We start from the raw sequence: 22,598 nt of genomic DNA on the forward strand, positions 1-22,598 counted from the left end.
GTGGATTGAAATCTACCCTCTTTCTCAGGTAACCACGTTGATATGTGTCCAAAATGTGTAATAGTACGTTTCGTGGATTGAAATCTACCCTCTTTCTCAGGTAACCACGTTGATATGTGTCCAAAATGTGTAATAGTACGTTTCGTGGATTGAAATCTACCCTCTTTCTCAGGTAACCACGTTGATATGTGTCCAAAATGTGTAATAGTACGTTTCGTGGATTGAAATCTACCCTCTTTCTCAGGTAACCACGTTGATATGTGTCCAAAATGTGTAATAGTACGTTTCGTGGATTGAAATCTACCCTCTTTCTCAGGTAACCACGTTGATATGTGTCCAAAATGTGTAATAGTACGTTTCGTGGATTGAAATCTACCCTCTTTCTCAGGTAACCACGTTGATATGTGTCCAAAATGTGTAATAGTACGTTTCGTGGATTGAAATCTACCCTCTTTCTCAGGTAACCACGTTGATATGTTTCAAAATGTGTAATAGTACGTTTCGTGGATTGAAATCTACCCTCTTTCTCAGGTAACCACGTTGATATGTGTCCAAAATGTGTAATAGTACGTTTCGTGGATTGAAATCTACCCTCTTTCTCAGGTAACCACGTTGATATGTGTCCAAAATGTGTAATAGTACGTTTCGTGGATTGAAATCTACCCTCTTTCTCAGGTAACCACGTTGATATGTTTCAAAATGTGTAATAGTACGTTTCGTGGATTGAAATCTACCCTCTTTCTCAGGTAACCACGTTGATATGTTTCAAAATGTGTAATAGTACGTTTCGTGGATTGAAATCTACCCTCTTTCTCAGGTAACCACGTTGATATGTGTAAAAAATGACGAGCACTTACTTGTAAATCATGACAGGAAGTAACTGGATTTCTCATAAACACAATAATCAACATTTATAATTAATAAACAAACTACTTTGGGAAACTAGAAATCGTACTTGACAACTACATCCGTAACTCGTTATCAGAGGTCAAACGCCACAAATCACGAAGATGATTGATGGAACTGTTGACACTGAATGACACGTAGAATAAAAACACAAGCAATGCTGCTCTCTGTCTCGATTTATCTAATTAAGCTAAATGTCAATCGCCATTAACATTTAACTGCTGGTCATTATTAATTTGTTATGGAACCAAACAATTTGTAAAGCCGAAGTTGTGTGTTTTCGAATGTGTAGTTCGAACAGGTAAAATTGTGTATCTTAAGTTCAGTGATTCTAAGACCGTATTCAATTGTTGAAGTTCCAGCACAATTTAAGGACATCTTATAATCAGGTCCAAAGAAAACTGTTGAAGATAAATGAAGACAAATATATGAACCTTTTACCTATGTGACTCCAGATTCTAGGAGTCCGTGACAGCGTCGGATCCTAGACGCTACATTAAGAGGAATGTAAACTGGAGCTAAACTCAACATTCACGTCCGTAATTTTACAACTGTTGTATGTTTTATATTTTTTTTTAATAAACAAAATAAGACTGGATCTGGATCTGATACACTTCTAATATAAGTGAATCAAACTTAACCTGGTTTAGAATTGCCTTCATGGAATAAAACACCGTCGTTTAACTCAGCTGCCTAAGAAGTTTAAATACAATCTGTCATTGTAAAAATCTGAATGTTTGTAAATAATTGTCAAAATGTGTTGGAATTGGCCTAGTCTGAAAGATTGCTTCATTGAAAAGTTGAGATTGGGCTTTTTTATCGGAGGTTGATGTAATACTGACAAACAAGAGTAGTGGGTGTCTCATAATGTAGTTAGTCTACATTATATAAATCTGGCTCATTTAAAACTCAGAATTTTCATATAAAATAATGTCAAGTTTGATTTGTACAATTGAAAAGTTTATGAATTACCCCTATGGCAGGTTAATTTCTGTAATGCCTCGATCGTGTGTGTCTGGCAAGGTTCTGGTTTGATAAGTTAGTTGTACAATGCTCGTTTAAACATTTCAATTACCAACTTGGAATCTATTGCGGTAATTGCATAGGTTGACTTTGAAACTCAGTTCAAATAGAGGTCGATTAGAAATAATAAATTTGTAATTATAAATAGCTTTAATTGATCTATTTTTAATTAAATTAATTACGATAATTATTAATAAATATAGTTGTGTGTTATTTTAACAAGACAGTAAATTGGTGTTGTACTGTTGTTCAGGAGGTGGTGGAGGCCCAGAACCGCAAGCTCGTGTATTTCATCAAACTGCACGCGACTTGGCCTGTTCTCTGCCATTATGCGGAAGAACTCAATATGCGAGCACCACTACAGGTAAGTGAAGGGTGGTGAGGGGGAGGGGGTAGTGTTCATAATACTGTGGCATTGTGTTCCATCTCCACTCTATCTGTGACCGAGACTTCACTGAGAAGTGTTATTACGTTCATATGAGAGTTCTTAAACAAAAACAGAGATAGAATTTACAGCAGACTCAAATAGTAATGCTTATCAACTCTCCCCGTTCCACACTGCTGTAAACTTTGGGAACTTAGTGGGGTATGTCATGTAAAACTTCATTTAGAAACGGTGGGAAAAAAATAAAAATACATTCTTATTCAGACAATTAGGTATTTTTTGTACCTTTAGTTACGAGATATTGTTAATGGAAACTTAGCTATTGGTCATAATTTGTATTGAACTCACACACTTCATGGTTGTTATTTTTAAAATTAACATAAGCATTTACTAGGGTATATAGCAATAGAATAGAGAGGGAACTGGTCAAATGATAATGCTTATCAACCCACTCTGTTCTACACTGATGAAATCTTAGTGGGATACTTTCCGCAAAAGGCTGATTAAAAACGCTGGAAAAATAAAAATGCATTTGTATACGTCTTGTATTATTAAAATACACTATTCATTAGACGCCCGTAACGACTATGCTAAAAATTGTATTACGTAAAAACTGAGCTATAGTTAATCACTTAAATTTAACTCTCAGACTTTGAACAAATGTATTGGTCAGTGAAAATTTTGAAAATTGATAATAATTTTTTAATTTACTAGAGATAAATACTTTTTTTAACATTTTAAACATCTGAACTGACTGTATGGGTAGTCTGCTTCAAACATTCAGCTTTATTTAATGAATGCTAATATTATTTAAAACCCGGCTATTTTGTCATAACGGTTTGTAAAAGAAAGTAGACAATTACTGCTTCTACACAAACTTAATTCAAAACATTAAAATTTAAAGTTTATTTCAATGCTCGAATTTGTTATTTTATACCTACAACATGTAGTTCCTCAACCTTGTAAATGGTACAATCTCTCCTCACTATATTCTTTGACAAGTGTTGCCTTCTATTGCTGCTGGCATGTCTGTGTGTAATTGCTTTGTAACTGTTCCCATCTCTTCTCTCACTGTGCTGTTTGACACGCAGTCTCACATCCTGGTGAAGGTAAGACTCAATAGTCGACACTGCGCTGCGCATACTTTCTGTCTACCAAGTAACTGTGAACAGTGTCAGTTATTGCTGCGCTTCCGCATTTATATTCAGCATCACTCTGATGGTGACCTTGACTGCCTGTCATTTATCGTATTGGACATAGAGAGCTCTTTTGTTTGTATATTTCGATATTAGTGGCTGTTGGTGCAAATGGAGAGCACTTCGAACTGCGCTCTGTACTAAGTAGTTTAACTGCCAATACGCAAAGTAGCAAATACGTAGTAAACATGAACTGCCACTACTACTTTGCATCCCTTCCTTTAAGAGGAAGACAGTAATATTATAGATATTATTCCTTACTTAGATGGCAATGTCTTTTCAATTGATATGGTTTCGATAATTTATTTTATTGTTAACTATTTTATAAAACATCAGTATACAATAATACAATTAGGCAAATTGAATACCAACCAGTTATGTCTCAGTGTATATATTTTATTAAAATATTTCGATTTTTCATCGTTGAGTACATTTTTTAAATAATCTTTAATCTATATTAATATTTATTTTAATAAAACATAAAAATATGATGTCTTTATAAAATGACAAGTTTGGTATGGAACTTATTTCGACGGTATTGTGTCAAAAAATTCAAAATGATGCGACTCGGCGTGTCAGGATATTTTACATTTAGCCGATATACAGGGTGTTACAAATGATATGCACACGGAAGGAATCTTGGAAACTGTAAAAGATGCTGCACAGATTAAAAGGACAAAGTTGTGCGTAATAACAAGATCAACAAATCTATTTCGTTACATTAACTATTGGTTGCGTCGACACTCGCTGCGCTCAAAACATTTTGGTCAAAAGTTTCAAAATATTTATTAAATGCATTAAATTTCTCCTGGTCTTTAAGTATTATAATAAAATTTTTTCAGAATCAGCAAGAAGGAGGTTTAGGGTTCAAGTCAATGTTTTATTCTTAACTAAAAGAAAGTAGATTTGTTTTACTTTTTTATACTATATACTTACAGTTATACTTTCTTTGTGGGTTACGTCAAATTACTCACGGTCGAGTTTTGTGTGATTGTTTGAAGATAGTCATTTCTCTGCTAGTCGGGTACTGGGGTAGTCGGGTAGTTGGGTGGTTGGGTAGTCGGGTAGTTGGGTGGTTGGGTAGTCGGGTAGTTGGGTAGTTGGGTATTCGGGTGGTTGGGTGGTTGGGTAGTCGGGTAGTTGGGTAGTCGAGTAGTTGGGTGGTCGGGTAGTTGGGTGGTCGGGTAGTTGGGTGGTTGGGTAGTCGGGTAGTTGGGTGGTTGGGTAGTCGGGTAGTTGGGTAGTCGGGTAGTAGGGTGGTTGGGTAGTCGGGTAGTCGGGTAATTGCGTGGTTGGGTGGTTGGGTAGTCGGGTAGTTGGGTAGTCGGGTATTTGGGTGGTTGGGTAGTCGGGTAGTTGGGTAGTCGGGTAATTGGGTAGTTGGGTGGTTGGTTGGTTGGGTAGTGGGGTAGTTGGGTGGTTGGGTGGTTGGGAAACACGACTGATAGTGTAATATCACGTGATATTTGATTTCTCCAGTGGCGCAGTATAGCGAGTACGGCGCGGGCGGCTGTTATCGCGAGATAACCCAGTCAACTAACGGGAACGTCGAGCGTGGCTGCTGTGTCAGAATAGCGACGCGACGGGAGAATCCAGTACTTAAAAGAACTGAATACGGTGTATTCAAAAGCACCCTTATATTTGAATACTTTTTTCTAACAGACAAGTCTAGACTTGTCTTACTTCCTTGACACGATCCATTGTTTCTTGGGTATTTGGAATTGCCCTGCCAAAAATGTGGGAAAATCCTTTACCTTTTTTGTACCACTTGCAAACATGTCCTACCCATAATGTATGTACTGTAGAAAAAATGTATGTAAAAAGATACTTCAGTCCCCTCTGAAAGATTCTTATCTACTGCAGGTTTTATCACCAATGACGTAGAAATAGATTGAAGCCAAAACCTCAATAATATTTTGTTTTTATACAACGTGAAATAAAAATTAAATTTTGTTGTAAACGAATACATGTTTCTGTATTGAATACTTTATTTGAATACTATTAATCTAAACGAATGAATACTGGTCGATTCTTCCAGAGAAATTATATTATTTCAAAAGTATTCGAATTAATTTTGAAGTATTCGAACATATGAATACCCTGGCTGTATTCGAATACTATTCGATTCTGTATTCGATTTTCGCATCATCAATTCAGATCCTGTTCTTGCAAGCAGTCCTCCTGACCGACCATTCATTGATGGTGATTCGGAAGTCACTTTGAAGCCGTTGGTCCTAACATAATGTAGGGGAGGGCATCTTAGCCGCAACTTCTCCTGGTAAAATAAGACATTACTTTACTTGACTTTATATTTCACTACTCATAGTGTTTGAATCAGCTGTTTAGTGAAACATTATATATCTGTCCAAGATTGGCCTTAAAATTGGCTGTTACTTGACCATTAATACGGGAATACACGGTGTCCGTCTTAATGTAATTGGAACTTTGCAAGCTAAGTGTAACTTGTAATTGAAACCCTGCCCAATCATTTGAGACTTATTTTTTTACTAACATGGGAGGACGGGACATGCAGGAAATTATTACAAGACATGTTTTAAATTTTAATCCTAATTTTGTTTTTTTAGTTATACTACATTATCTTTATTAGTAGAATAAAATACTGCAAAAACCGTTTTCCATTACAGATTAATTTTGACAGAGGCTTTCAATTCGCTAATAATTAATTGGATCATGCTTTGTTGATTGATTATCTATTATTTAAATAGAGTAAAATGTAATACTATGTAGGGTAATACTAATAGACAGTAATCTGTTACAGTTCAGACTTACGTGCTCGACCGTAGGCTATCATAACTAACACCAAACCGTGTAGAAACATTGCTGAAACACGATTAACTTTTAGACATGTTAACCATCACTGTTTATATATACTAATGTATAGTAATACTAATATACAGTAATCTGTTACAGTTCAGACTTACGTGCTCGACCGGTATCATAACTAACATCAAATCGTGTAGAAACATTGCTGAAACACGATTAACTTTTAGACATGTTAACCATCACTGTTTATATATACTAATGTATAGTAATACTAATATACAGTAATCTGTTACAGTTCAGACTTACGTGCTCGACCGGTATCATAACTAACATCAAACCGTGTAGAAACATTGCTGAAACACGATTAACTTTTAGACATGTTAACCATCACTGTTTATATATACTAATATATAGTAATACTAATATACAGTAATCTGTTACAGTTCAGACTTACGTGCTCGACCGGTATCATAACTAACATCAAACCGTGTAGAAACATTGCTGAAACACGATTAACTTTTAGACATGTTAACCATCACTGTTTATATATACTAATATATAGTAATACTAATATACAGTAATCTGTTACAGTTCAGACTTACGTGCTCGAACCGGTATCATAACTAACATCAAACCGTGTAGAAACATTGCTGAAACACGATTAACTTTTAGACATGTTAACCATCACTGTTTATATATACTAATGTATAGTAATACTAATATACAGTAATCTGTTACAGTTCAGACTTACGTGCTCGAACCGGTATCATAACTAACATCAAAACCGTGTAGAAACATTGCTGAAAAACGATTAACTTTTAGACATGTTAACCATCACTGTTTATAGACACTGTTACAGTTCAGACTTATACCGGTATCATGTATATACAATACTAATACTAATATATAGTAATACAAGTAATCTGTTACAGTTCAGACTTACGTGCTCGACCGGTATCATAACTAACATCAAACCGTGTAGAAACATTGCTGAAACACGATTAACTTTTAGACATGTTAACCATCACTGTTTATATATACTAATATATAGTAATACTAATATACAGTAATCTGTTACAGTTCAGACTTACGTGCTCGACCGGTATCATAACTAACATCAAACCGTGTAGAAACATTGCTGAAACACGATTAACTTTTAGACATGTTAACCATCACTGTTTATATATACTAATATATAGTAATACTAATATACAGTAATCTGTTACAGTTCAGACTTACGTGCTCGACCGGTATCATAACTAACATCAAACCGTGTAGAAACATTGCTGAAACACGATTAACTTTTAGACATGTTAACCATCACTGTTTATATATACTAATGTATAGTAATACTAATATACAGTAATCTGTTACAGTTCAGACTTACGTGCTCGACCGGTATCATAACTAACATCAAACCGTGTAGAAACATTGCTGAAACACGATTAACTTTTAGACATGTTAACCATCACTGTTTATATATACTAATATATAGTAATACTAATATACAGTAATCTGTTACAGTTCAGACTTACGTGCTCGACCGGTATCATAACTAACATCAAACCGTGTAGAAACATTGCTGAAACACGATTAACTTTTAGACATGTTAACCATCACTGTTTATATATACTAATATATAGTAATACTAATATACAGTAATCTGTTACAGTTCAGACTTACGTGCTCGACCGGTATCATAACTAACATCAAATCGTGTAGAAACATTGCTGAAACACGATTAACTTTTAGACATGTTAACCATCACTGTTTATATATACTAATATATAGTAATACTAATATACAGTAATCTGTTACAGTTCAGACTTACGTGCTCGACCGGTAATCATAACTAACATCAAATCGTGTAGAAACATTGCTGAAACACGATTAACTTTTAGACATGTTAACCATCACTGTTTATATACTAACTAATATAGTAATACTAAATACAGTAATCTGTTACAGTTCAGACTTACGTGCTCGACCGGTATCATAACTAACATCAAATCGTGTAGAAACATTGCTGAAACACGATTAACTTTTAGACATGTTTAACCATCACTGTTTATATATACTAATACTAATACAGTAATCTGTTACAGTTCGACTTACGTGCTCGACCGGTATCATAACTAACATCAAATGTACGAACTATAGCTTAATACTACGATTAAGTTCTTTTAGCAATCATGTTAACATTACTGTATAACTATGTTATACAGTACTAATCATACAGTTCAGACTTACGTGCTCGACCGGTATCATAACTAACATCAAAACCGTGTAGAAACATTGCTGAAACACGATTAACTTTTAGACATGTTAACCATCACTGTTTATATATACTAATATATAGTAATACTAATATACAGTAATCTGTTACAGTTCAGACTTACGTGCTCGACCGGTATCATAACTAACATCAAACCGTGTAGAAACATTGCTGAAACACGATTAACTTTTAGACATGTTAACCATCACTGTTTATATATACTAATATATAGTAATACTAATATACAGTAATCTGTTACAGTTCAGACTTACGTGCTCGACCGGTATCATAACCAACATCAAACCGTGTAGAAACATTGCTGAAACACGATTAACTTTTAGACATGTTAACCATCACTGTTTATATATACTAATATATAGTAATACTAATATACAGTAATCTGTTACAGTTCAGACTTACGTGCTCGACCGGTATCATAACTAACATCAAACCGTGTAGAAACATTGCTGAAACACGATTAACTTTTAGACATGTTAACCATCACTGTTTATCACCATCTTAGGTTTTATACATTTTTATTGTTATTTTTTTATTTGCCTAATTTGTGTATCTAAATATACAAAAAATTATCCGTAATGTAGAAAACGAATTTTTATAAGCTGTTGCATACTTTTCATTGGCAAAAATTTTATAGATAACTTCTACCAAGTCATATTGTATTTTTAAGATCTATTAAATATCTTAATAGCTCCTCACTAACATGAACACGTTTTGTTGAACCTTTTAAAAACAGCTAAAATATATCAAATAATATTTAATATGTTTAATATCTTAAATGTTGTAAATTTGGATTAGATGAAAATGTCTCGTATATTGAATCACCAATGTAAACCTGTATCACCACAACACAATGTTATAGTGATAAACAAGTCAGACCCGTACTGTACTATTTGCACAAACTGTTGTTCGGAGTATGAAAGGAAGCTACAGGATATTACAAAGCTTGATTCACCAACAAACATGTCTTATTGTGCTATGTACCCAGACGTGTGCCAACACAGTGTTGATGCAACTCTGCAACGGCAGAACGGTTAGTTCATTGAAGCGAAACGATATCCTGTATACGAAATCTCGCGATTAGTTCATTGAAGCGATACGATATCCTGTACGTATACGACACCTCAACGATTAGTTAATTGAAGCGAAACAATATCCTATATACTACACCTCAACGATTAGTTCATTGAAGCGAAACGATATCCTGTATACGACACCTCGCGATTAGTTCATTGAAGCGAAACGATATCCTGTATACGACACCTCAACGATTAGTTCATTGAAGCGAAACGATATCCTATATACTACACCTCAACGATTAGTTCATTGAAGCGAAGCGATATCCTGTATACGATACCTCACGATTAGTTCATTGAAGCAAAACGATATCCTGTATATGATACCTCACGATTAGTTCATTGAAGCGATACGATATCCTGTATACGATACCTCAACGATTAGTTCATTGAAGCGAAACGATATCCTGTATACTACACCCAACGATTAGTTCATTGAAGCGAAACGATATCCTGTATACGATACCTCAACGATTAGTTCATTGAAGCGATACGATATCCTGTACGTATACGATACCTCAACGATTAGTTCATTGAAGCAAAACGATATCCTGTATATGATACCTCACGATTAGTTCATTGAAGCGATACGATATCCTGTATACGATACCTCACGATTAGTTCATTGAAGCAAAACGATATCCTGTATATGATACCTCACGATTAGTTCATTGAAGCGATACGATATCCTGTATACGACACGTCAACGATTAGTTCATTGAAGCGAAACGATATCCTGTATACGACACCTCGCGATTAGTTCATTGAAGCGATACGATATCCTGTACGTATACGATACGTCAACGATTAGTTCATTGAAGCGAAACGATATCCTGTATACGACACCTCAACGATTAGTTCATTGAAGCGAAACGATATCCTGTATACGATACCTCACGATTAGTTCATTTAAGCGAAACGATATCCTGTATACGACACCTCGCGATTAGTTCATTGAAGCGAAACGATATCCTTTTATACGACACCTCAACGATTATTTCATTGAAGCGATACGATATCCTGTACGTATACGATACGTCAACGATTAGTTCATTGAAGCGAAACGATATCCTGTATATGACACCTCAACGATTAGTTCATTAAAGTGAAACGATATCCTGTATACGATACCTCACGATTAGTTCATTAAAGCGAAACGACATCCTGTATACGATATCTCATGATTATTTCATAGAAGCGATACGATATCCTGCATACGATACTTCACGATTAGTTCATAGAAGCGATACGATATCCTGTTTACGATACCTCAACGATTAGTTCATTGAAGCGATACGATATCCTGTATACGGTACCTTACGATTAGTTAATTGAAGCAAAACGATATCCTGTATATGATACCTCACGATTAGTTCATTGAAGCGATACGATATCCTGTATACGATACCTCACGATTAGTTCATTGAAGCTATACGATATCCTGTATACGACACCTCAACGATTAGTTCATTGAAGCGAAACGATATCCTTTATACGACACCTCAACGATTAGTTCATTGAAGCGATACGATATTCTGTACGTATACGATACGTCAACGATTAGTTCACTGAAGCGAAACGATATCCTGTATACGATATCTCACGATTATTTCATTGAAGCGATACGATATCCTGTATACGATACCTCACGATTAGTTCATTGAAGCGATACGATATCCTGTACGTATACGACACCTCAACGATTAGTTCATTGAAGCGAAACGATATCCTGTATACGATACCTCACGATTAGTTCATTGAAGCGATACGATATCCTGTATACGATACCTCACGATTAGTTCATTGAAGCAAAACGATATCCTGTATATGATACCTCACGATTAGTTCATTGAAGCGATACGATATCCTGTATACGATACCTCACGATTAGTTCATTGAAGCTATACGATATTCTGTATACGACACCTCAACGATTAGTTCATTGAAGCGAAACGATATCCTTTATACGACACCTCAACGATTAGTTCATTGAAGCGATACGATATCCTGTAACGTATACGATACGTCAACGATTAGTTCATTGAAGCGAAACGATATCCTGTATATGACACCTCAACGATTAGTTCATTAAAGTGAAACGATATCCTGTATACGATACCTCACGATTAGTTCATTAAAGCGAAACGATATCCTGTATACGATATCTCATGATTATTTCATAGAAGCGATACGATATCCTGCATACGATACTTCACGATTAGTTCATAGAGGCGATACGATATCCTGTTTACGATACCTCACGATTAGTTCATTGAAGCGATACGATATCCTGTATACGGTACCTTACGATTAGTTAATTGAAGCAAAACGATATCCTGTATATGATACCTCACGATTAGTTCATTGAAGCGATACGATATCCTGTATACGACACCTCTTCTGATCGACGTGACGTTGCACGTGCAATACGTGAGTCGCATTCACTTGCTCCAAATTTACAATGTACTTTTAACCTTATATCTGTCTGACAGTGTTACAAAATGTACGGGCTTCCTTTGTTAGCTCCTAAATTGTGTGACATATTTCCACAAAATTTACTATCATATCCAATTAAATTGAAATTCAAAAGTATCACATATTTGATTCCAAACGTTTAATGCATATTTAAAATTACCACTAATTTCATGTTATATGACAAAAGAATCAGAATAAATGTCAAACTATAGCATATCTTCTCCGTCCGACCACGTAGAAATATGAATAAAATAGCAATCCTCTCTCTATGCCGAACGCAGCAAGGTCGTCCAACTGAAATTTGTAATAAACATTTGAAGAGATTCTTTATGGTTGTTTGATTACAGTAATTCCCCGTTTTTATTTGGTGGGACAATGTGAATGCTGACTTTAACTCCAGTCCATCTTCCTCTGGAACTGTCTGGTATCTGACAGTGCCACACTAACGTCTCCTGGAATCTGAAGTCATGTTCGTCTCAAGAGTCCAAAAAAGTCGGTGACGAAGAATGTCAAAAGGGACTCTTTACATTTTGTCGACATCAGAGACATGTAAGCTACAAAATACAGCGCATTCTAGGTGAGGTGAACTTACCGGACGCAGTGAGCACAGCGATACGCCTCTTCACCTAGATTACACTATATGTTTACATTGTGTCGACATCATGTAGAGACATGTAAGCTACAAAATACAGCGTAATCTAGGTGAGGCGAACTTACCGGACGCAGGGAGCACAGAGATACGCCTCTTCACCTAGATTACACTATATGTTTACATTATGTCGACATCAGAGACATTTAAGCTACATAATACAGCGTAATCTAGGCGAGGCGAAATTACTGGATACAGTGAGCACAGCGATACGCCTCTTCACCTAGATTACACTATATGTTTACATTGTGTCGACATCAGAGACATGTGAGCTACAAAATACAGCGTAATCTAGGCGAGGCGAACTTACCGGACGCAGTGAGCACAACGATACGCCTCTTCGCCTAGATTACACTATATGTTTACATTGTGTCGACATCAGAGACATGTAAGCTACAAAATACAGCGTAATCTAGGCGAGGCGAACTTACCGGACGCAGTGAGCACAACGATACGCCTCTTCGCCTAGATTACACTATATGTTTACATTGTGTCGACATCAGAGACATGTAAGCTACAAAATACAGCGTAATCTAGGCGAGGCGAACTTACCGGACGCAGTGAGCACAACGATACGCCTCTTCGCCTGGATTACACTATATGTTTACATTATGTCGACATCAGAGACATGTAAGCTACAAAATACAGCGTAATCTAGGCGAGGCGAACTTACCGGACGCAGTGAGCACAACGATACGCCTCTTCGCCTGGATTGCACTATATGTTTACATTGTGTAGACATCAGAGACATGTAAGCTACAAAATACAGCGTAATCTATGCGAGGCGAACTTACCGGACGCAGTGAGCACAACGATACGCCTCTTCGCCTATTTTACACTATATGTTTACATTATGTCGACATCAGAGACATGTAAGCTACAAAATACAGCGTAATCTAGACTTACAGTGAGCACAACGAGTGCCCGACGCAGCGACACGACTCTACTATTTATTTACACTATGTTTACATTATGTCGACATCAGAGACATGTAAGCTACAAAATACAGCGTAATCTAGGCGAGGCGAACTTACAGGACGCAGTGAGCACAACGATACGCCTCTTCGCCTAGTTTACACTATATGTTTACATTATGTCGACATCAGAGACATGTAAGCTACAAAATACAGCGTAATCTATGCGAGGCGAACTTACAGGACGCAGTGAGCACAACGATACGCCTCTTCGCCTAGTTTACACTATATGTTTTCATTGTGTCGACATCAGAGACATGTAAGCTACAAAATACAGCGTAATCTAGGTGAGGCGAACTTACAGGACGCAGTGAGCACAACGATACGCCTCTTCGCCTAGTTTACACTATATGTTTACATTATGTCGACATCAGAGACATGTAAGCTACAAAATACAGCGTGATGTAGGTGAGGCGAACTTACAGGACGCAGTGAGCACAACGATACGCCTCTTCGCCTAGTTTACACTATATGTTTACATTGTGTCGACATCAGAGACATGTAAGCTACAAAATACAGCGTAATGTAGGTGAGGCGAACTTACAGGACGCAGTGAGCACAACGATACGCCTCTTCGCCTAGTTTACACTATATGTTTACATTGTGTCGACATCAGAGACATGTAAGCTACAAAATACAGCGTAATGTAGGTGAGGCGAACTTACAGGACGCAGTGAGCACAACGATACGCCTTTTCGCCTAGTTTACACTATATGTTTACATTGTGTCGACATCAGAGACATGTAAGCTACAAAATACAGCGTAATGTAGGTGAGGCGAACTTACAGGACGCAGTGAGCACAACGATACGCCTCTTCGCCTAGTTTACACTATATGTTTACATTGTGTCGACATCAGAGACATGTAAGCTACAAAATACAGCGTAATCTATGCGAGGCGAACTTACAGGACGCAGTGAGCACAACGATACGCCTCTTCGCCTAGTTTACACTATATGTTTACATTGTGTCGACATCAGAGACATGTAAGCTACAAAATACAGCGTAATCTAGGCGAGGCGAACTTACAGGACGCAGTGAGCACAACGATACGCCTCTTCGCCTAGTTTACACTATATGTTTACATTGTGTCGACATCAGAGACATGTAAGCTACAAAATACAGCGTAATCTAGGTGAGGCGAACTTACCGGACGCAGTGAGCACAACGATACGCCTCTTCGCCTAGTTTACACTATATGTTTACATTATGTCGACATCAGAGACATGTAAGCTACAAAATACAGCGTAATCTAGGTGAGGCGAACTTACCAGGACGCAGTGAGCACAACGATACGCCTCTTCGCCTAGTTTACACTATATGTTTACATTATGTCGACATCAGAGACATGTAAGCTACAAAATACAGCGTAATCTAGGCGAGGCGAACTTACCGGACGCAGTGAGCACAACGATACGCCTCTTCACCTAGATTACACTATATGTTTACATTATGTCGACATCAGAGACATGTAAGCTACAAAATACAGCGTAATCTAGGCGAGGCGAACTTACAGGACGCAGTGAGCACAACGATACGCCTCTTCGCCTAGATTACACTATATGTTTACATTGTGTCGACATCAGAGACATGTAAGCTACAAAATACAGCGTAATCTAGGCGAGGCGAACTTACCGGACGCAGTGAGCACAACGATACGCCTCTTCGCCTAGATTACACTATATGTTTACATTATGTCGACATCAGAGACATGTAAGCTACAAAATACAGCGTAATCTAGGCGAGGCGAACTTACCGGACGCAGTGAGCACAACGATACGCCTCTTCGCCTAGATTACACTATATGTTTACATTGTGTCGACATCAGAGACATGTAAGCTACAAAATACAGCGTAATCTAGGCGAGGCGAACTTACCGGACGCAGTGAGCACAACGATACGCCTCTTCACCTATTTTACACTATATGTTTACATTATGTCGACATCAGAGACATGTAAGCTACAAAATACAGCGTAATCTAGGTGAGGTGAACTTACCGGACGCAGTGAGCACAACGACACGCCTTTTCTCCTATTTACACTATATGTTTACATTATGTCGACATCAGAGACATGTAAGCTACAAAATACAGCGTAATCTATGCGAGGCGAACTTACAGGACGCAGTGTGCACAACGATACGCCTTTTCGCCTAGTTTACACTATATGTTTACATTGTGTCGACATCAGAGACATGTAAGCTACAAAATACAGCGTAATCTATGCGAGGCGAACTTACAGGACGCAGTGAGCACAACGATACGCCTCTTCACCTAGATTACACTTTATGTTTACATTGTGTCGACATCAGAGACATGTAAGCTACAAAATACAGCGTAATCTAAGCGAGGCGAACTTACTGGACGCAGTGAGCACAACGATACGCCTCTTCGCCTAGTTTACACTATATGTTTACATTATGTCGACATCAGAGACATGTAAGCTACAAAATACAGCGTAATCTATGCGAGGCGAACTTACAGGACGCAGTGAGCACAACGATACGCCTCTTCGCCTAGTTTACACTATATGTTTACATTGTGTTTACATCAAAGACATGTAAGCTACAAAATACAGCGTAATGTAGGTGAGGTGAACTTACTGGACGCAGTGAGCACAACGATACGCCTCTTCGCCTAGTTTACACTATATTTTTACATTGTGTCTACATCAGAGACATGTAAGCTAAAAAACACAGCGTAATCTAGGTGTACCGGACGCAGTGAGAACAACGATACGCCTCTTCGCCTATATTACACTATATGTTTACATTGTGTGTTGACATCGGAGACAAGTAAGCTACAAAACACAGCGTAATCTAGGTATACCGGACGCAGTGAGCACAACGATACGCCTCTTCACCTATTTTACACTATATGTTTACATTGGCGCGTATGTCGACATCAGAGACATGTAAGCTACAAAATACAGCGTAATGTAGGTGAGGTGAACTTACTGGACGCAGTGAGCACAACGATATGCCTCTTCGCCTAGTTTACACTATATGTTTATATTGTGTCTACATCAAAGACATGTAAGCTACAAAATACAGCGTAATGTAGGTGAAGTGAACTTACTGAACGCAGTGAGCACAACGATACGCCTCTTCGATTAGTTTACACTATATGTTTACATTGTGTCTACATCAGAGACATTTAAGCTACAAAACACAGCGTAATCTAGGTGTACCGGACGCAGTGAGCACAACGATACGCCTCTTCGCCTGGATTACACTATATGTTTACATTATGTCGACATCAGAGACATGTAAGCTACAAAATACAGCGTAATCTAGGCGAGGCGAACTTACCGGACGCAGTGAGCACAACGATACGCCTCTTCGCCTAGATTACACTATATGTTTACATTGTGTCGACATCAGAGACATGTAAGCTACAAAATACAGCGTAATCTATGCGAGGCGAACTTACAGGACGCAGTGAGCACAACGATACGCCTCTTCACCTTGATTACACTATATGTTTACATTATGTCGACATCAGAGACATGTAAGCTACAAAATACAGCGTAATGTAGGCGAGGCGAACTTACCGGACGCAGTGAGCACAACGACACGTCTTTTCACCTAGATTACACTATATGTTTACATTATGTCGACATCAGAGACATGTAAGCTACAAAATACAGCGTAATGTTGGGGATTACTTACTTTCGATGCATTGAGCACAACGACACGTCTTTTCACCTAGATTACACTATATGTTTACATTGTGTCGACATCAGAGACATGTAAGCTACAAAATACAGCGTAATGTAGGCGAGGCGAACTTACCGGACGCAGTGAGCACAACGACACATCTTTTCACCTAGATTACACTATATGTTTACATTATGTCGACATCAGAGACATGTAAGCTACAAAATACAGCGTAATGTAGGTGAGGTGAACTTACCGGAAGCAGTGAGCACAACGACACGCCTCTTCACCTAGATTACACTATATGTTTACATTATGTCGACATCAGAGACATGTAAGCTACAAAATACAGCGTAATGTAGGCGAGGCGAACTTACCGGACGCAGTGAGCACAACGACACGCCTCTTCACCTAGATTACACTATATGTTTACATTATGTCGACATCAGAGACATGTAAGCTACAAAATACAGCGTAATCTAGGCGAGGCGAACTTACAGGACGCAGTGAGCACAACGACACGCCTCTTCACCTAGATTACACTATATGTTTACATTGTGCAGTTTACGTGTATCTGATGTCGAACTGTGGAAAGAGGCAGATGAACTGTTGCTTAAATCAACATTCACTTAACGTTTGATAATCCTGCTCAACTTCATTTATGGTACACGACATAGCAAATGAGGAGATACCGTTAAAAAGAGTTTAGTCTCATATTGAGGAATTGATATCGTGATAAGTGTGTTTTCTTGTGTAGGTCGGTAATACTTACTTTATCCAATAGTTACAATTAACCAAAAAACATGATATCACATTTTACTATACTAAAGATCACGAATTCATTCAAAACACATTTAGTTTGCCTGTGATAGTCCAGAAAAAAGATTTTGTCTTTCAGCCAATTACAGATGTTTTAGCCTAAATTCCAAAATGCCTTTCACGTTGATTCTATTAATTAAGTATATCTTTGGCTGTAAACTGTTTTAATTGTGGTGGGACAATGTTAAGTGTATCATAAAACCTCAGTAGTGCTACAAAACTGACTGCTCTTATCAGCCCTACTAAGGGCTGCACTTTACTGAAGAAGGGGTGGACATAGGAATCTCACAAGTTAGCCTTAAAGAAATAAATGATTGTTGTTTTATTCATAAGAAATTAAGAAGAAAAGAAAGCCACTATTCAAGAAAAATATTTAAATGTGTACATTTATATTATAATCAAGTAACATAAACCTTGAATAATTTACAAATTTGGATATCGATTGTATAAAAGGCTTTCTAAAATGATATTTAAAACATAGTCAATGTAGGATTCAAATTATGATTCAAGTCATCAGATTAAAACATGTCAATTACCTTTTAATTGATGTATTAGACTTATAGTTAACTTTTTTCAGTATAAAAGCATTAAATTTAAAGTAAATAGTTAATAGAAACATTTTTTATGTTGTAACATTTGCCTCTTAACATTCCACACACATTACTTTGTGTGTATTAAGACTTATAGACATTATATTACTGTTAAATCAAATAAGAATTAGGCCAACTGCGTTTGTAATCAGAAACATTTTTTACAATAATTCAATTACTTTTCGGTAAACATTGTAACATGGCTTACGTATTCCAAATGTTTACTCTATAAAAACCTATAATACATAATCTTATCCATTGTTTTATATATATATATGAACACCTACTCCTTAAATACCGACATTGTTTCAACTCTACTATGGCTTCAGTCCTGCCTTTGTGTTACAGATTCACTACGTTTTTTAACTGTATTACTGACGTGGATATCGCTGTAGTCGCTGCGATAAGTATTGGCGAAACGTTCTACAAATTTTCATAATCGTGTGATTTTAGAGTACTGGCCGAGAGTTGTGTTAATAAATGTATTGATGACTTTTAATGCCATAGTTACATTTATTTTTTATTGAGATACTTTTAAGCCAAATTAATTTTAAATAGTTTGAACTAGTTCGGGGTTTACTGTTATGGTTTGTTCTGTCCATGATCAATTTTGTAGATTACAAACTAAGCTTAACATAGATATGTAGTCTAGACCTACTAACTTGTCATTAGATTCTAGAGTATTATTAGATTTTTAACTATATAGACTACTATACTATTTTGCATATGCTTTACTACATTAGTGTTTTTGAATTCTGTGAAATTAATTTTTACAATTTTTAAACATACTTGTATTATATTGCTTGCAGTAGGCCTGTTAGAATTTTATCAAACACGCCCATTATTCACTCCAGTTAGACGTGCCTACAGTTCTGAAAGTCCAATTTATCTATTGCTTCATGTTTCTATTTATTTAATGTGTATTGATGGATGCGTATACTTAGTACAGAAGGACATAGTTTCAAGGCTATCTGTTTTGGTCTGAGGATACACTAAAGAGTCCGTGGAGGGACAGAGACAAGTAGTAGTCTATCAGATCGTAATAGTCGGGAAAGTTATAGTAGTACAGTGTAAGTATCCTACACTGACTGGATGGTACTCGATAGAATGGTACAGCCTACTGTTGAAGATTGAGAGTCTTCCTCTACCTTCGAGTACCATCCAAGTCAGTGTAGGATACTACACTTACTTCTGATAACACAGTTACAAGCGTAGTAACTACAAGAGTAGTTACAAACAACTTGCAAATATAACCATAGTTGCTGTTCCATAACAGTGTTGCTAGACAGAATCCTAGAACATTTATCTTCATATACCACAACTTCAATTTGATTATGAAAGAGCTGCCAATAATATGCGGAATACGGTAAATATTTGTAGTTAAAACTGCTTATTGGAATAAAGTAAACTTGAATATGATAAAACCATTAAATTAATCATTATGATACGATTTATGATATTTTATAACGAGATCACTATATAATAAATATATTCACATTACTGACATGACAGAAATGTTCAGATGATTTGGGTTCTCTCAGACCTAGTAATGTATCTGCATAGTTAACGTTCTACGTTCTATTATCCAAACTTGATGATAATTAATCACTCCAATAACACAATACACCAACAACGTCAACCGTTTGCAACTCTACGCTTCATCAATGACACATTGTATAAAACGATCGGAGGTAGAGGTAGTAAACGATAGTGTTCACCATGTACTATGCGCATTCCATAAATTGTCAGTGACATTATGTTCATAATTTTTAATAGTAATCAGTGTTTAATAATTCCATAGATAATTGTTTTTTTTTTTTTTTTTTAACCAACAATATTAGTTACAGTTATACTGAAAATTACTATTGTATTGTAAAATGCTACTGTACTATTTGTAATGGTCACTGTGACTAACCCAATGTCACACAGGCTCATCCCAACCCATCTGTCAACTGGTCTGAGATTGCCCTCAAAGCCCTCAAATTGCCCAACATTATGTATGAGGACGTGCCCTGCAAGCCCTTGGACTTCTACACATGTCCCTTCAGGAAATCCAAAATCGATAAGTAAGTAAATTAACTTTGTACAAAAGCACTTAGATTTTTTGCAGGATAACAAATAAACTTGTAACTGATGTTTTGTATCGTAGACGAAATTTTAAAATGATGTTCGATTACTTTTGTGGTTTCTGATCAATCAACCCATTTAGAAAGGCAATTTTCATAAATATGAAAATGGATTTTTTTAAATATAATGTTTTATCACTTTATATCGCAAGTATTATAAATTTAGTTTATAGTAAAATATGTTACATAACCATTATAAACGTTTACTATGACAGGTTAGAGGATTGCTTGGGTCAAAACACACAGCATCGTCATACTGAGTTAGACTGTGTTCACTATTTATGGGTACTTATAAGGATACTTTTAACAGATCGAGAATGCTTAAATAAGATCACTCTATTTATGCTGTAACAATCGATTATTATAAAATATTGTGAGAAATGATGGATCAAAATATAAATTAAAAACACAGCAAATTATACATCGAGCTACAAGTGAAAAGAGGAAACGAAACCATTTCAGGATCAGCGGAATATTATCATTTTATTTTTTAAATATGTATAAAATCGTGTCCTAATGTACTTATTCTTATATGTACAATAATTATGAAATATCTTGTATTATCATTGTTGTTGTTGGATATCGAATAATAATGCTTTATTAGATCTCACACACTAAAACATATCTTTGAGACATTATTATGTCAATATTATAGAGATTTTGGTATAAAAATAATACCGAGGCATACAATTCCTTGCATTTAGCTTGAATGTATTGTTGCAGAAATTTGTAATTGTGGTTTTGAAACTTTTTCATAGTTTAATTATAATTTAAACACTTTTACATTTGTGGAACTTAATAAACAAACAACTCAGCTGAGAATCGAGAGTTATTACTTCCTTAAAGTACTGGCCCCTATTTAAATGTTTTCTTTTTCCCCTTCAGTGAAGGGGCCGTCATTTAAACGTAGTACCAATTCTTGGACAAAGAAAAGCGAGTTGAAAACATCTCAGAAGGTAATATAAATACAAAAGATGTCCTCAAACAATGCAAGTTTCACACAGATTCACACAGAGAGAGAATATAATAATATGTGATAGAGCAGCTACTCTCCCACGGCCGTAAAATGTTGACCTTAGAATTCAAAAGTGGAGGTTGGCAGGTATGGGGAGGGGGAGGAGGGGGGCGTATGAGACATTGTCCACTCGGCCCTCTCCTACCTCTTCACAGTATTGATGCTCTTTTGAGCCTTTTCATACTCTACAAAGTTTTCTGCTGAACTCTCATCTTTATTTATACCTCAACTGGATCTAAATTTAAATTAATTATCTTTTAATCTCTGATGAAACATGGAGAGACCAGATTAAGTACGCAAAACAAACTGTTCGTACTGATCCGGGAACAACATTTTATCGTTTATCTCAATGTTGTATACATCATACTTAAAATTTAGATGTTTTTTTCCTTTTTTGTTATATTGTGGTTATATATACTAACTGTTTTATCTTACCTCAACAAAAAATGTATAACTATTTATATGCTATACTCGAAATTGATTACTTTAAATTAGATATTGTAAACTTAATTTTAACTGTGGTTATATAGTGCTTTATTAAACAGTTAAACTCACAAATACTTACATTAAAGTGAAATCCGTATATATTAATAAGATTTAATATCGCAGTAAATGTGCAGAAGTTCAAAA

At 36.3% G+C, this 22,598-nt stretch overlaps 1 protein-coding gene across 5 annotated transcripts in view; it reads left to right on the top strand.

Moving 5' to 3' along the window:
• The window catches only part of LOC124361723 (anoctamin-7-like), a 168,653-nt gene that overhangs the window by 108,337 nt on the left and 37,718 nt on the right, over positions 1-22,598 (top strand). For all 5 annotated transcript variants that reach the window (XM_046815657.1, XM_046815654.1, XM_046815656.1 and 2 more), the window contains 2 exons: positions 2,183-2,293; positions 20,757-20,893. In XM_046815657.1, the coding sequence (XP_046671613.1) occupies positions 2,183-2,293; positions 20,757-20,893 (248 nt within the window). The remainder of the gene's footprint in view (positions 1-2,182; positions 2,294-20,756; positions 20,894-22,598) is intronic.

The sequence above is a fragment of the Homalodisca vitripennis genome, chromosome 5 (assembly GCF_021130785.1).
Source record: "Homalodisca vitripennis isolate AUS2020 chromosome 5, UT_GWSS_2.1, whole genome shotgun sequence".
NCBI lineage: Eukaryota > Metazoa > Arthropoda > Insecta > Hemiptera > Cicadellidae > Homalodisca > Homalodisca vitripennis.